Source organism: Scyliorhinus canicula, chromosome 22, assembly GCF_902713615.1.
Source record: "Scyliorhinus canicula chromosome 22, sScyCan1.1, whole genome shotgun sequence".
Lineage (NCBI taxonomy): Eukaryota > Metazoa > Chordata > Chondrichthyes > Carcharhiniformes > Scyliorhinidae > Scyliorhinus > Scyliorhinus canicula.
Window position 1 is genome coordinate 23,942,395 of NC_052167.1, and position 14,741 is coordinate 23,957,135.

A 14,741-nucleotide genomic window follows, 5' to 3' on the forward strand; every position below is an offset into this window, starting at 1 on the left:
TCCAAATGTTTCCACCATCTTGTCCCTTTAGTAGAGGTTGATCATTTCTTATTGGGCTGGAGAGGCTATGCAATTCGGGAATATCTCCAGTCTATAACGTTGAAGGTGGAACATTAGTGGAGTCAGACAATAATGTGATGGTAATTTTCAAAAGTATTGAACTGGATGGAGAAGAGGATTACTTTGTGGGTTTCTTCCCCCAGGAAATGTTAGTTTCGGACACTGTTAGAATCACTGATTTGTGGATTCTGCACCAGCAACTAACTGCAGAGACATTCTGACAATACAAGAAGAGAGAATGCCTCTCTTCCCTCTGATTATAGGACAGCCACTGCATGCAAAGGAGACACTTAAATGAGCATATTGTGCTGTGCCTAAAGTGGAACAATAAGTGAACATGCCCTCACCTGATGATACTGTTACACTGCCCACACAGAGGAGTTCGGCTGCTAGCTGGGAATCTCTCAGCCCTTTGCACAAGGTTGCGAGTGCCTCCAATTGTCTGCCCTGGCACTGGAGCATGTGCAGGAACATGGGCAGGCGTCTGAGGCAGAGGCGTCACAAATGGCTTTGGTGGTGCAGAATGTGGCAAAGGTTGAATATGTTTGGTGAGGGTAGTGGTGCTTTTTCCGGGTTGGAACTTCTGGGCGAAGCTGTCATCTGTTATCCACGGTGGTCGGCCACCTGCTGGCGGAGCCGCTGGTTGCACTGGAGGGGCTGGGGCTGGCTTAGCGACATTAAACGTAGCAGTACTACTGTGCATGTGTTCTAAGGAGAATGAATTGAAAGAAACAAATCAATAATCACATTCCAAATAGCAGCTCCAATAAACAATCTTGGGGCTGAATTCTAGAAGTCATTTGGTCAGGGTGTCGATGCCATTGGAGGTTTAAATGGGTCTTGGATTTACCTGACAGCCCCATAATGTTCAACCTGGCCCAAAATAGGTAGCAATAAAATGCAAAAGATCACTGATGCTGGAAATCAAACAAAAACACCAAATTTGATGGAAGAACTCACCAGGTTAGACAGCACTTCTGGAGGGAACAGGTTAATGTTTCAGGTGTAGACCTTGCACCAGTGGCTGCTGGCGGGATCTTCTGGTCCTGCTGTGGTCCGCATCCTTGTCGCCGCAAAACCTGCAGCGAGGCTGCGCCATCGGCAGGACCGTAACATTCGCCAACATGAACGGCCAGAAAATGCCACCCTGGCCTGTAGTCAGACATAACACTCACCTTCGAAACACGTGACCTCTAGCACCTGGAAGAACAATACAGCAATGGCAATGGAACAGCAGCACTTACAACTTCCCTTCAACGTAATACACCTTCCTAACTTGTAAATATATCAATGTTCCTTTATTGATGCTGTGTTAAAATCCGAGAACTCGCTCCCTCAAAACCCTGTGGGTGTACATACACCACACTACAATGATTCAAGAAGGCGACACATACCTTCTACAGGGCAAGTAAGGATGGGAAATTAAAATGCTGGTCTTGCTATTCATTCATGTCCCACGAATGAATAAAAAATGAAATGCTAACTTGCCCATTCCCTCCTTAGATACTGACTAACCTGAGTGTTTCCCGCACATTTCATTTGTTACACTGGAAGCTGTTCTGTTAGGGGGAGAAAGGGATTGTAAGACAAACAAGAAGAGACTGCCACAGATACTATCAGAGTGATGGAAAGAATGACACTTACAGGAAAGAATTATGTCCCTTAACCCCGCATCCACAAAACCTCTCCATGGTTACAGCTGGAATTCTTTCCCTCGACCAGTTTAATGTGACACAGTTCCCCTCGACCACACCCCTCCAGTTCAGGTTGGAACTACCCACCCACTCCCCCTCAGCTGATTTTAATACCCGTTTCCTTTCCCCTCTGCACAGTCTGGAACACTCCTTCCTGGTCATTTCCATAAAGCCACCCCCAGCATTACCACTGATCTTTGCTCCCAGTTTTATCCTCTTCTAACTCAACATTGGGAAGCTCAAAGCAATTAGCTCGAATTTTCACAGTCATGGAGACACTCTGAATCTGTAAAAATGGTGGGTGGAGGGGAAGAGATCTGGGGCTGGATTCTCCCCTACCCGGTGGGGCGGGAGGCGTGAACCACTCCGGCGCGGGCCGCCCCATAGGTGCGGAGATCCGTACCTTTAGGGGCTAGGTCCTCACCTTGAGGGGCTGGGCCCGCGCTGGAATGATTCCCGTCCCACCGGCTGGCGGGGAAGGCCTTTGGCGCCACGCCAGCCGGGGCCGAAGGGACTTTGCCGGCCGGCGGAAATCCGTACATGCGCGGTAGCGTCAGCGGCTGCAGATGCCATCCCCACGCATGCGCAGGGGGTCACTTTGTGTCGGCCATCACGCAGTCTATGGCCGACGCGGAAGGAAAAGAGTGCCCCCACGGCACAGGCCCACCCACGGATCGGTGGGCCCCGATCGTGGGCCAGGTCACTGTGGGGGCACACCCCGGGGTCAGATCGCCCCGCGTCCCCCCCCAGGACCCCGGAGCCCGCCCACGCCGCCAGTCCCGCCGGTAAGGGAGGTGTTTTGATTCACACTGGCGAGACCGGCATTACAGCAGCGGGACTTCAGCCCATCACGGGCCGGAGAATCGCCGAGGGGGCCCGCCAACCGGCGCGGTGCGATTCCCACCCCGCCGAATCTCCAGTGCCAGAGACGGCAGGGGTGGGATTCACGCCGGCCCCCGGCGATTCTCCGAACCGTCGAGGGGTCGGAGAATCCAGCCCCTGATGTAGAAGTCCAACACCCATTTGTAACAGATCCCATTTCTCCCGGGAGAAGAAAGGGAGTGGAGTATGACTCACACGAGGGAAACCCAAACTCAGCAGGGAGATTTGAACTCAGTGTGGAGTTAAAACAGATTGCATTTTCACTGTAGCAGGGACCTTAACCCACAGTGTGGGAGTCACAAATTTTCAGAATCGATGTAAATGTTCTAGAATGGTGGATAAAGTCTGTCGAACCATCACGATGTGGAGTAATTTAAGTCGGCCGTCCTTTCAAATTAAAATAAATAGGCTGGCATTCAGTGAGAGTTGAAAAGAACTCTGCAGTTACAATAGAATCATAGAATTTACAGTGCAGAAGGAGGCCATTCGGCCCATCGAGTCTGCACCGGCTCCTGGAAAGAGCACCCTACCCAAGGTTAACACCTCCACTCTATCCCCATAACCCAGTCACCCCACCCAACACTAAGGGCAATTTTGGACACTAAGGGCAATTTAGTATGGCCAATCCACCTAACCTGCACATCTTTGGACTGTGGGAGGAAACCGGAGCACCCGGAGGAAACCCACGCACACACGGGGAGGATGTGCAGACTCCGCACAGACAGTGACCCAAGCCGGAATCGAACCTGGGACCCTGGAGCTGTGAAGCGATTGTGCTATCCACAATGCTACCGTGCTGCCCATAGCTGTTTGTTAATATTTCCTGAAGGGCTATCAATATGTCATTATGAAAGAATATATCCACCTCATTATAAAGAGCACCTACTTTCATCTCCATACTACTACATCTACCCTCTCGCAGCCCCTCTGTCCTGACAAACGTCACCATTCTTTGTCACCTCCAGTCTAATCCATGCCTTCCTATCTACCACTATAATCTTCAGCTCATCCAAAGCTCTGTTGCCCATATTCTATCCCACACCAAGTCTCCATTAACCATTAACTCTGCCCTTATAAACCTCACTTTGCTTCCAGTCCTCTAATAACTCAAATTTACATATGAACATACAAATTAGATGGGAGAGTAGGCACTCAGTACATTGAGCCTGCTCCATCATTCAATAAGATCATGGCTGATCTGATTGTAACCTCAACCCCACATTCCTGCTGACCCCGATAACCTTTCAGCCCCTTATTAATCAAGAATCTATCCAGCTCTGCCTTTAAAATATTGGCGCAGTGTTAGCACTGGGACTGCCGTGCTGAGGACCCAGGTTCAGATCCCGGCCCTAGGTCACTGTCCGTGTGGAGATTGCACATTCTCCCTGCGTCTGCGTGGGTTTCACCCCCACAACCCAAAGATGTGCAGGGTAGGTGGATTGGCCACGCTTAAATTGCCCCTTAATAGGAGAAAAAATAATTGGGTACTCTAAATTTAAAATAAATAAATAGACTTGGATTAAATATTCCGAAGATGTTGGTTATCATTAAAAAAAAAAATTCAAAGGCTCTGTTTCCACTGTCTTTTCAGGGAGAGAGTTCCAGGGACTCATGACCCTCTGAGAGAAAACATTTCTCCTCATCTCTGTCTTAAACGAGTAATCTCTTATTTTTAAACAGTATTTGGCATTGGCAAATAGGGTTAAGGAAAATCCCAAAAGGGAAAGAGGAAAAACATAAAAAGCAAGAGGGTAGCCAGGGAAAGGGTTGGCCCACTGAAGGACAGGCGAGGGAATCTATGTGTGGAGCCAGAGGAAATGGGCGAGGTACTAAATGAATACTTTGCATCAGTAGATGACACAAAGGTTGGTGGAATTGCGGATAGCGATGAGGACTGTCAGAGGATACAGCAGGATTTAGATTATTTGTAGACTTGAGCGGAGAGATGGGAGATGGAGTTTAATCCGGGCAAATGTAAGGTAATGCATTTTGGAAGGTCTAATGCAGGTAGGGAATATACAGTGAATGGTAGAACCCTCAAGAGTATTGACAGAGAGATCTTGGTGTACAGGTCCACAGGTCACTGAAAGGGACAACACAGGTGGAGAAGGTAGTCAAGAAGGCATACAGCATGCTTGCCTTCATTGGCCGGGGCATTGAGAATTGGCAAGCCATGTTGCAGCTGTATCGAACCTTAGAGTCCACACTTGGAGTATAGTGTTCAATTCTGGTCGCCACACTACCAGAAGGATGTGGAGACTTTAGACAGGGTGCAGATGAGATTTACCAGGATGTTGCCTGGTATGGAGGGCATTAGCTATGAGGAGAGGTTGAATAAACTCTGTTTGTTTTCACTTGAACGACGGAGGTTGAGGGGCGACCTGATAGAGGTCTACAAAATTATGAGGGGCATAGACAGAGTGGAAAGTCAGAGGCTTTTTCCTAGGGTAGAGGGGTCAATTACTAGGGGGCATAGGTTTAAGGTGCGAGGGGAAAGGTTTAGAGGAGAGGTACGAGGCAAGTTTTTTTTACACAGAGGGTAGTGGGTGGCTGGAACTCGCTGTCGGAGGAGGGGGTTGAAGCAGGGACGATAGTGATGTTTAAGGGGCATCCTGACAAATACATGAATAGGATGGGAATAGAGGGATACGGACCCAGGAAGTGGAGAAGATTTTAGTTCAGACGGGCAGCATAGTCGGCACGGGCTTGGAGGGCCGAAGGGCCTGTTCCTGTGCTGTACTTTTCTTTGTTCTTTGTAACACCTGGGCTGGGATTCTCCCTTCTGGGGACTAAGTCCCCACGCAGGGGGGTGAACCGGCGCCAACCACTCCGGTGTCAACAGCCCCCGAAAATGCAGAGAAGAGGCTAGGTGGACGCCGGAGGGGTTGGCGGCACTCCAGCTGGCGCCGAAGGGATGGTGCAAGTTCACACATGCGCCGAAGGGCCGGCGTGATTGCGCGCATGCGCAGACCGGCCGGCATATTTTGCCGCATGCGTGGGGGGTTCTATTCTCCGCGCCAGCTATGGCAGAGCCCTACAGGGGCCAGCGCGGAAGAAAGGAGTGCCCCCACGGATCAAGCCCGCCCCAAGATCGGTGGGCCCCGATCTCTGGCCAGGCCACCGCGGGGGCGCTTCCGGTGTTGGATCCCCCTGCACTCCCGAGGACCGCCCCCGCCGACTTACCTGCCAGGTCCCGCCGGTATGTGAGTTGAGTGATTCACGCCAGCGGGACTGGCCAAAAACTGGACGCTTGGTCCAGTGGGGCCCGGAGAATTGCCGGGAGGTCCGCTGCCAATGGCTCCCGACCGCGCAGCGTAAATCCCGCCCCTGCGTGAAAAACGGTGCCAGAGAATACGGCATCCGGGGTTGGGACGAGATTCGTGTTGCCCCCCCCCGAGATTCTCTGACCTGGCGGGCGGGTCGGAGAATCCCGCCCCGAGTTCTAGATTCTCCATCCTAACCGCTCCAACCTTTCCTCATAAGACAATCTGTCCATTCCTGGTATTAGTCTGGTAAACTGTCTTTCAACTGCTTCTAATTCATTTAATCATTCTTAATGCCCCTGTCTATCTCTGAAACTTTCTCCAAACCTCAAATGTTCCCGGGACCCTCTACTCCTCTGACTTCAGCCTCTTGTGCATTGCCGACTTGCTTTTCACTTCACCACTGAAAACTGTAGATTGAATTGTCTCGGCCCACGTTCTGGAATTCTTCAGCAAAATCCTCCAGCTTTCCTCTCCTCTGAGCCCATACTTAAAACACCTTTCTTGAACAAACCTTTGCCCTTCACTCCTCTATGTTAGAGTCCTACGTATAAAACATAAGTTGTTACCTCCACAAAAACTCTGCATTTTCCTTCCTTTCTCCCCTCATCTATGCCTCCCGTTCCTCAGTATTGTTGCGAATGGAAGTGATGCTGGCCACAGTGCTATGTTGCTGCAAATTCCTACAGTGAGCTGGGTAACGACCAATAGTAACACAGCATCAACTGATGCGCTTTCTACAACTGACATGGGCTGCAGCCAATTGAAAATAATGCAAACAGCTTCCTACCCCTGCCTGTTCCTGCTCCAAGTTACTCATTTCTTCATATCTTGACTCCACCCTCTTTCCCCTCGTCCCACCTATATTCACGATTCCTCAGATGCAGGAAAGATGTTCCTGATGGTGGATGCGTCCAGAACCAGGGGTCACAGTCTGAGGATTCAGGGTAAACCATTTCGGGCACAGATTAGGAGATATTTCTTCATACAAAGAGTGGTGAGCCTGTGGAATTCATTACCACAGGAAGCAGTTGATGCAAAAACATTGAATATATTCAAGAGGCGACTAGATAGCACTTGGGGTGAATGGGAACAAGGGTTATGTGGAGAAACCAGGGTTTGACAATTGAGTTGGATGATCAGCCATGATCGTGATGAATGGCAGAGCAGACTCGAAGGGCCAAAATGCCTCCTGTGCTCCTATCTTCTATGCTTCTATGCCCCACACCCAATGAACAATTTCACTTTTCATGACCTTTCACGATGGATGTCCAATTCCTCTACACCTCCATCCCCCAGTAGGAAGGTCTGAGGGCTTTCCACTTCTCTGTCCTTTCCACTTCTCCGTCCTCCACCCCATTACTCCTCTCTGGCTGGCTGAACTTGTTCTGTCACTCAATTTCTCCTTTAACTTGTCTCACTTGTGCAAATGTACTTGCATGGACCCCGGTTATGCTTGTCTTTTTGTTGGTTATGTGGAACGCTCCTTGTTCCAGTCCGACTCAAGCGCACTCCCTTTTCGTTACATCAATGACTCTATTGATGCCACTTCATGCTCTCTTCTGGACCTGGAAAAATATCAATTTTGCTTTCAGTTTCCACCCCTCTCACACCTTCAGTGGTCCATTTCCGACACTTCACTTTCCTTCCTTGACCTCGGTCTCCATTTCCGGGCATAGACTGTCCACCGATATTCATTACAAACTCACGGACTCCCACAGCTACCTCAACCACAGCTCTTCACACCCCGCTTCCTATAAGGACTCCATTCCATTCTCCCAGTTTTCCGCCTCCGTCACATCTGTTCTGATGATGCCACCTTTGGAAATAGTGCTTCTGACATGTCTGTCTTTTTCCTTAACTGAGGTATGCCCTCCCTTGTGGTTGACAGGACACTCAACCGGGTTCAATCCATTTTCCACACCACCACCCTCACACCCCTTCACTCTCTCCCAGAACCAGGATAGGATCCCCCTTGTCCTCACTTTCCACTCCACTAGCCTCCCCATTCAAAGGATAATCCTCTACCATTTCTGTCAACTCCAGCATGATGCCACCATGAAACACATCTTCCCCTCAACTCGCCTTGTCAGTATTCTGCAGGGTTCACTCCCTCCGTGACACCCTGGTCCACTCCTCCATCGTGCCCAATCCTTATCCCCTTCCACAGCACCATCCCTTACAATCGCAGAAGGTGCAACGGCTGCCTACCTCTTCCATTCTCAGTGTTCAAGGCCCCAAAGACTCCCTTCCAGTGAAGCAACATTTTACTTGCACCTCCTGCAATTTGGTCTTCTGTATTTGTTGCTTCCAATGCGGCACAGTGGCACAGTGCTGCCTCACAGGGTCAGGGACCCGTGTTCAATTCTGTCCTTGGGTTTGTGGAATTTGTATGTTCTCCCCGTGTCTACATGGGTTTCCTCCGGGTGCTCCGGTTTCCTCCCACAGTCCCAAGATGTGTGAGTTAGGTGGATTGGCCATGCTAAAATTGTCCCTTCATGCCCAGGGATGTGCAGGTTAGGTTATGGGGCTAGGGTGGAGTGGACGTTGGTAGAGTGTTCTTCCGGAGGGTCTCCTCTACAGTGGGAAGACAACGCAGACTGGGTGACGACGTTGCGAGACACTTTTGCTCAGTCCTCAAGCATGACCCCAACCTTGCTGTCACTTGCCATTGCCATCAGCACCTTGCTCCCATGCCCACATGTTAATCAGTGGCCTGTTGCAATGTTCCAGTGAAGCCCAACGGAAAGTGGAGAAGCAGCATTTCATCTACTGATTAGGCACTTTACAGCCCTCGGGATTGAGTTCCATAACTTTAGACCGTGAACTTTCTCCTCCATCTTAAACTTTAAAAAATATTTCTCAAACACTTTTTGTCGCAACCTTCTCTCCCCCACCAGACCAGCTGTCACTTATTCTTAGGTTTTTCTCCATCTTTGTTACAATCTCTCCTGTTGCCACTAATCACTGACCTTTCTACTCTGTTCCACCCCCACTTTTACAGTCTATAATGTAACACATTTCTCCCTCACACACATCGTGGTTTCCCACCCAGTGTGGTCGACAGGGCTCTCAACTGTGTCCATCTCCCATACCTCTGCTCTCACCCCCTCTTCTCCCTCCCTGAACCAGGGTAGGGTCCCCCTTATCCTTACTGGGATAAGTCCTTACTGGGATAAGGACTGGGTGACTGCTTTGCAGAACACCTTCGGTCCGTCCACAAGCAGGACCCAGAACCCCCCGTCCTGCTCTCACGTCCACAAGTCCGCCCTTGGCCTGCTGCAATGTTCCAGTGAAGCCCAATGCAAACTGGAGGAACAGCATCTCATCTACCAATGAGGCACGATATGGCCTTCCGGACTTAACACTGAGTTAAACAACTTCAGAGTGTGATCTCTCTCTTCCACCCTCACCCCATTTTTATTTCTATCAATTTATTTTCATTTCTTCCACTCATCTGTTCTTCCCTCACCATTGTTCCCCTATTCCCCCCCCCCCCCCCCCCCCCCCCCTCCCCAAACTTGGGCCATCTGTTCCCTGTCCCTAGTTTTTAAAAATAAATTTAGAGTACCCAATTTTTTTCCCAATTAGGGGGCAATTTAGTGTGAAAGCCACGCAGACATGGGGAGAATGTGCAAACTCCGCATGGACAGTGACCCAGGGTCGGGATTCGAACCCGGGTCCTCAGCGCCGCAGTCCCAGTGCTAACCACTGCGCTGCCCCCCTCCCCCCTGTCCCTAGTTGCCCTTTGACACACTGCTTACCTCTGTCTGCCATCAACACATTCCAATCTCTTAATGTGTCACTTCTCAGCCTTTTAGTAACGCCATTTACATTCCTTTTGTCTTTCTGTTCGTGACACCTTTGTCAATCTCCACCTATCTCTGGTCCCCTATCCAGCCCCACCGCTCCACGCCCCCCTCACAACAGTTCACTCCAGCTTTGACAAAGAGTCATCCAAACTCAAAACATTTGCTCCCTTCTCTCTCCACAGATGCTGTCAGACCTTCTGAGATTGTCCGATGTTTTCTGTTTCTTTTTACATTTCTCCTCTTCGGCTCTGAAGTAGAGTCACCTAGACTCGAAATATTGGAGGGGATTCTCCAACAATTCTGAAACAATTGCACTTTAAAATATTGGGACATGTTTCTTTCTGTAAGTGAAGGGTTTTTACTATTTTATGTATTGCAACAGAAATAAAGAAGTTGATGCCAATGATATATATACTTCAGATTGAAAAGTTTCATTTCAGCATTGGGAGCGCTACTTCATTCAATATTTCTTAAATGCAGGAGCTCTTTCTATGACTGCTTAGATAGCCACCTTTTCTGCCAACAAAGCCAAAAACAAACACTGCTGTAATATATTACCTCCAGTCGAATGAAAGGCTGCAGGTCGGATACTCGCTGTGCTGACAATCTTTGGTTTAGAAGCTGGATTTGAGGCTTCTGTACAAACTTGAGGAGCTGGAGGCCCGGCCACTGTGGTGTCGCTTGTGAAGCCGTGACTGAAGAATTTAAAAAAACAGGATGGAAAGTGAGTGGGAAGCACAAGGGCAAAACGATTAGATGATCACCTTTGGAATAGACCCAAACAGGATGCCAAAGGCAAGTTATCAAATCCATGACTGGGAGTGAACAGCAGAAGTGTTTCTTATCATCAGTTTACACAGACCTTGGATCAGTAGGTCTTCAAAAGACTTGAATCCAAGACATTCAGTAAGCAGTCAATCAGAGATATGAAGTGAATACATGCAAAGTATTACTGAAGCCAAAAGTTTTAAACTGCAAATCAGGACAAGGCCAGTGGCTTTTGAATAGCTTTACCAGTTCCCCTGGTAGTGTTATCTTGCATCTTCTCAGCAGTCCAGCCTGAAGGTCACATCCTTGGTTTGGTTGAAAAAACCCCACATTTTTCCATTTCTTAAAAGAGATTTTGCCTCTGGTCACTTTTCTGCTTTTCCGTCAGTGGTGAAGGTGCGGTAATTTAACACCATGTCCAAGTACAGCAGAGCAGCAATTAGAAGGCTGAATCATATAACTAAACCTGAGAAGTACAAAGTCACAGACGGTGCTTTTGCCAGACCCAATCCAAGGTCAAACTCAGCAAGATTGGGAGCACAAGATACAGACAAAGACAACACTTTAGGAACATTGCCTCTTCCAAATAGTGAGGCCAAAACCTCAGCTCGCCTGCGTACTGTGTCTATTTCTGATCACCGAGATACCTTGGAACGCTGGAGGTGCTGAAAAGTAGCACAAGACGGGTTGCTAAAGCCAAAGGATTGAACTGAGGAAAGACTGGAGAAATGTGGCCTCTTTAACATAAAGGCAAGCTGATTGAGAAGGGATTTTATCAGATAATAAGGAGGACTGAAATGTTAAACTTCGATTAATATTTGCCATTAAATTATGATGCAAAGACAATGGGTACAAATGCAAACCGTAAAAAGGTACCACAAAAGCCTATCCGGATATCTTCAATCCATAAGGGCTGGTTTAGCTCACCAGGCTAAATTGCTGGCTTTTAAAACAGACCAAGGCAGGCCAGCAGCACGGTTCCGTACCAGCCTCCCCGGACAGGCACCGGAATGTGGCGACTAGGGGCTTTTCACAGTAACTTCATTGAAGCCTACTCGTGACAATAAGCAATTTTTCATTTTTCATAATAGATACTTGGAACTGTCTTCTTGGTGAGGCAGCGGAAGTAAAACCACAGGAATTATTCAACCAACAGTTAGATGCTATAATTGGGGTTAGTAGATTTTGAAAATGAAATGAAATGAAAATCGCTTATTGTCACGAGTAGGCTTCAATTAAGTGACTGTGAAAAGCCCCTAGTCGCCACATTCCGGCGCCTGTTCGGGGAGGCTGTTACGGGAATCAAACCATGCTGCTGGCCTGCCTTGGTCTGCTTTCAAAGCCAGCGATTTAGCCCAGTGTGCTAAACAGCAGCTGGGTGAGCTAAGATGGGACAAATGGCCTTCCTAAACCTTGATGTGGAGATGCCAGCATTGGACTGGGGTGGGCACAGTAAGAAGTCTTACAACACCAGGTTAAAGCCCAACAGGTTTGTTTCGAATCACTAGCTTTCGGAGCACAGCTCCTTCCTCAGCTAGTCACTGATCCTGCCAAGAATCTGTTTGTATAGCAGAGATAGACATTTTCTTAGCTTGGCCGAGCTGTTGAATTTCTTAGCTCCTCCCCCATCTCAGCATTTGGAATTTCACTAACACCACAGCTATGCCGGGTGAATGAAATTATCACCAGAGACTCTGATTCCAGGGACACAATTATAAATGTGGCCCGAGACTCTGGCCATGATCAAGCAAGTTTGAATGGAAACTGGGGTTGGAATTCCAGGTGATCAGGTCAAATTTGGGTTAAAGCTCAGCCTGGCACTGCCAAGCTGGCATTTTCCTCACACTGCGGGTCAGGCCTCGGGGTACCATGCAGGGGATTCTGACAACCTCCTTCTAGGGGAGTTGTGGTGGGTCGAGAGAGCGGTACATCATTTCAAAATAGCGTCCCGATCTCCTTCTGTACCGAGGGGTTCCGGTATGTGGAACTCCTCAGTGCAGAAACTGGGACTAATTGCGGTTTCATTGGGGCATCCCCGCTGAGGCCCTGTATCCACCTGAATGGAAGTCAAATAGCGTGGTGTTTCTAGGTGTTCCGAGTGCTGGGAAACTCCCAGATAAACCCGTTCGCTACAGGATTCTGTTCCCGTTCGGGTAGAGCGCACCGTGGGGGCAGATTCTCCGGTCGCACCCCCCCCCCCCCCCCTCCCAACAACCAGAGAATCCCGCCCGAAGTCGGACTTTTCCATTGTCCGCGTCTCACCCATGGCGATCTTGTGGCGGGCGAAGCGGAAGAATCCAGCCCTCTTACCGAGAATCAGGATCACCACCCATTGTGCCATGAGTCCTCCTTATTAGAGGCTACAGGGTAGATATTTGTCTCGGTTGGTAGGGTGAAACAGACAGTCTTGGATGTGTTGCCTGTTACATACAGTGCCTTCAACTTAATTTAACTGACAGCAATGGAATTGAATATCAAGTGCTCTCTGTAACAGATTGTCAATTCGCTGTTGCAGTACTGTACTACCTATCCCAATATTGCTGAATTCTGGAGCAATGTTCACTGCATTTGGTAACATCAGTAATAAAAGCATGTCAGCAAGAGGCGTTTAATAGGTGTGATATCGGATTATGAAGGTAAAACTGTGAAAGGATTTAAAATAGAAATATTGGATTAGTTGTTGATTAGGATATTTTCCTCAAGCATGGTGAAGCTAAAGCTGAGAAACAGAGATGACAACATTCAAAAGAAAAACTAAAGAAGCATTGGAGGGAAGGAGGGAATGGAAAGAATTATGGGTGCTGAGGGTTCTCGGTGAACATTCCATATTGATTCTTCCTTACCCCTTTATTGCCTTACCTCTTTTTCCAATTTTGCTTCTGGCCTAGTAGATGCTCGGACGTGTTGCTCACAGCAAATTGGAGGTTACACTGTTTAATTGGGGTAGGATGTTGTGTCATGCTGTTCAATGTATTTTGTTGCCAGTGGCAAATGTGTGTATCTTATCAGGGTATTTAATACTACGAGGCATATTAACAGGGCGCATGCTAGGCTGCAATGCTGTTCGAGAGGTTGGTTCCCTGATATTTCAAAATATTGCACGAGAGGCGTAGAACTTTACTGCAACCTGGGCTGATTTGGATTTGGCAATCTCAATTCATCCCAAGTTTGGGAAATTGAGAACTTGCTGCTCGGAAACAGCCTCAATTAAATAAGAAAATTGCAAAATAAATCTGTAACGAGAGGAAACAGAACAAATGAGACTACTTCTGTGTAATGTGAATACTTGGCATCTCTGTTGACTGGTTAATATGGCACTGTCGCACCATGTGCAGCATTAGTGCTCTGTTAAAGAGCTGAAATGATTTTGACACAAATCTAGCAGGTACCTAGTCCTTAAGTTATGTGCTGATTGAGACTGGTGGCTGACGGAGGAAGACGTCTTCTGCTGCCAACTGTGGTCAAGAGGAGACAAAAGGTATTAAACAAAATGCAAACCTCACAGTCAGTGAAGAACATGTTGCATTTTTTCCCGTGAAAGGAAATGATACCCTCCTAAAAATCCATTTTAATATTTTCGACAAGGAAAGCAAAAGATTTTAGAGGGATAACTAATTACAGGAAAAAACTAAATATTATATTCCATTAAGGGTTGTCATTAATATGGCCAGAGTAATTTAGCAACTGTGAAAGCAGCTTCAGAAGAGACAGACTACACACATACTGTGTATTAGAGCTAGGCTTTGTACCTTAGAAGATCCCCACATAGAAGATGGGACTGTACAGCGGAACAGTGGTTAGTGCTGCTGCCTCACAGTGCCAGGGACCCGGGTTCGATTCCATCCTTGGGTGACTGTGTGGAGTGTGCACATTCTCTCCGTGTCTGCGTGGGGTTCCTCCAGGTGCTCCGGTTTCCCCCACAGGCCAAAGGTCTGCAGGTTAGGCGGATTGATCAAAGCGTGGGGGTTATGGGGATAGGGCGGGGAGTGGGCCTAGATAGAGTGCTCTTTCGGAAGGTCGGTGCAGACTCGATGGGCCAAATGGCCTCCTTCTGCACTGTAGGGATTCTATTGCTGCACTCACAGAATTAGCCCATGTTTGACCTGCACTCCTGTCTAACCAAATTCTTCAGCAGGGGTGGAGCTGTACAAATTTACCCTAATGTTCTGCTCAAAGACAATACTTAACTCTTTGTCTACAGCATCCTGAAAGTTAAAGGTTGTATGGTGGAGCCATTTTCCATTTGTTTTGAGTTTACAATG

At 48.3% G+C, this 14,741-nt stretch overlaps 1 protein-coding gene across 1 annotated transcript in view; it reads right to left on the reverse strand.

Annotated features, from left to right (window-relative positions):
- The window catches only part of ldb3a (LIM domain binding 3a), a 179,893-nt gene that overhangs the window by 14,134 nt on the left and 151,018 nt on the right, over window positions 1-14,741 (reverse strand). The window contains exons 12-14 of the mRNA XM_038783275.1: window positions 13,869-13,934; window positions 10,270-10,406; window positions 408-768 (exon numbers count right to left, since the gene is read on the reverse strand). Coding sequence (XP_038639203.1) covers window positions 408-768; window positions 10,270-10,406; window positions 13,869-13,934 — 564 coding nt within the window. The remainder of the gene's footprint in view (window positions 1-407; window positions 769-10,269; window positions 10,407-13,868; window positions 13,935-14,741) is intronic.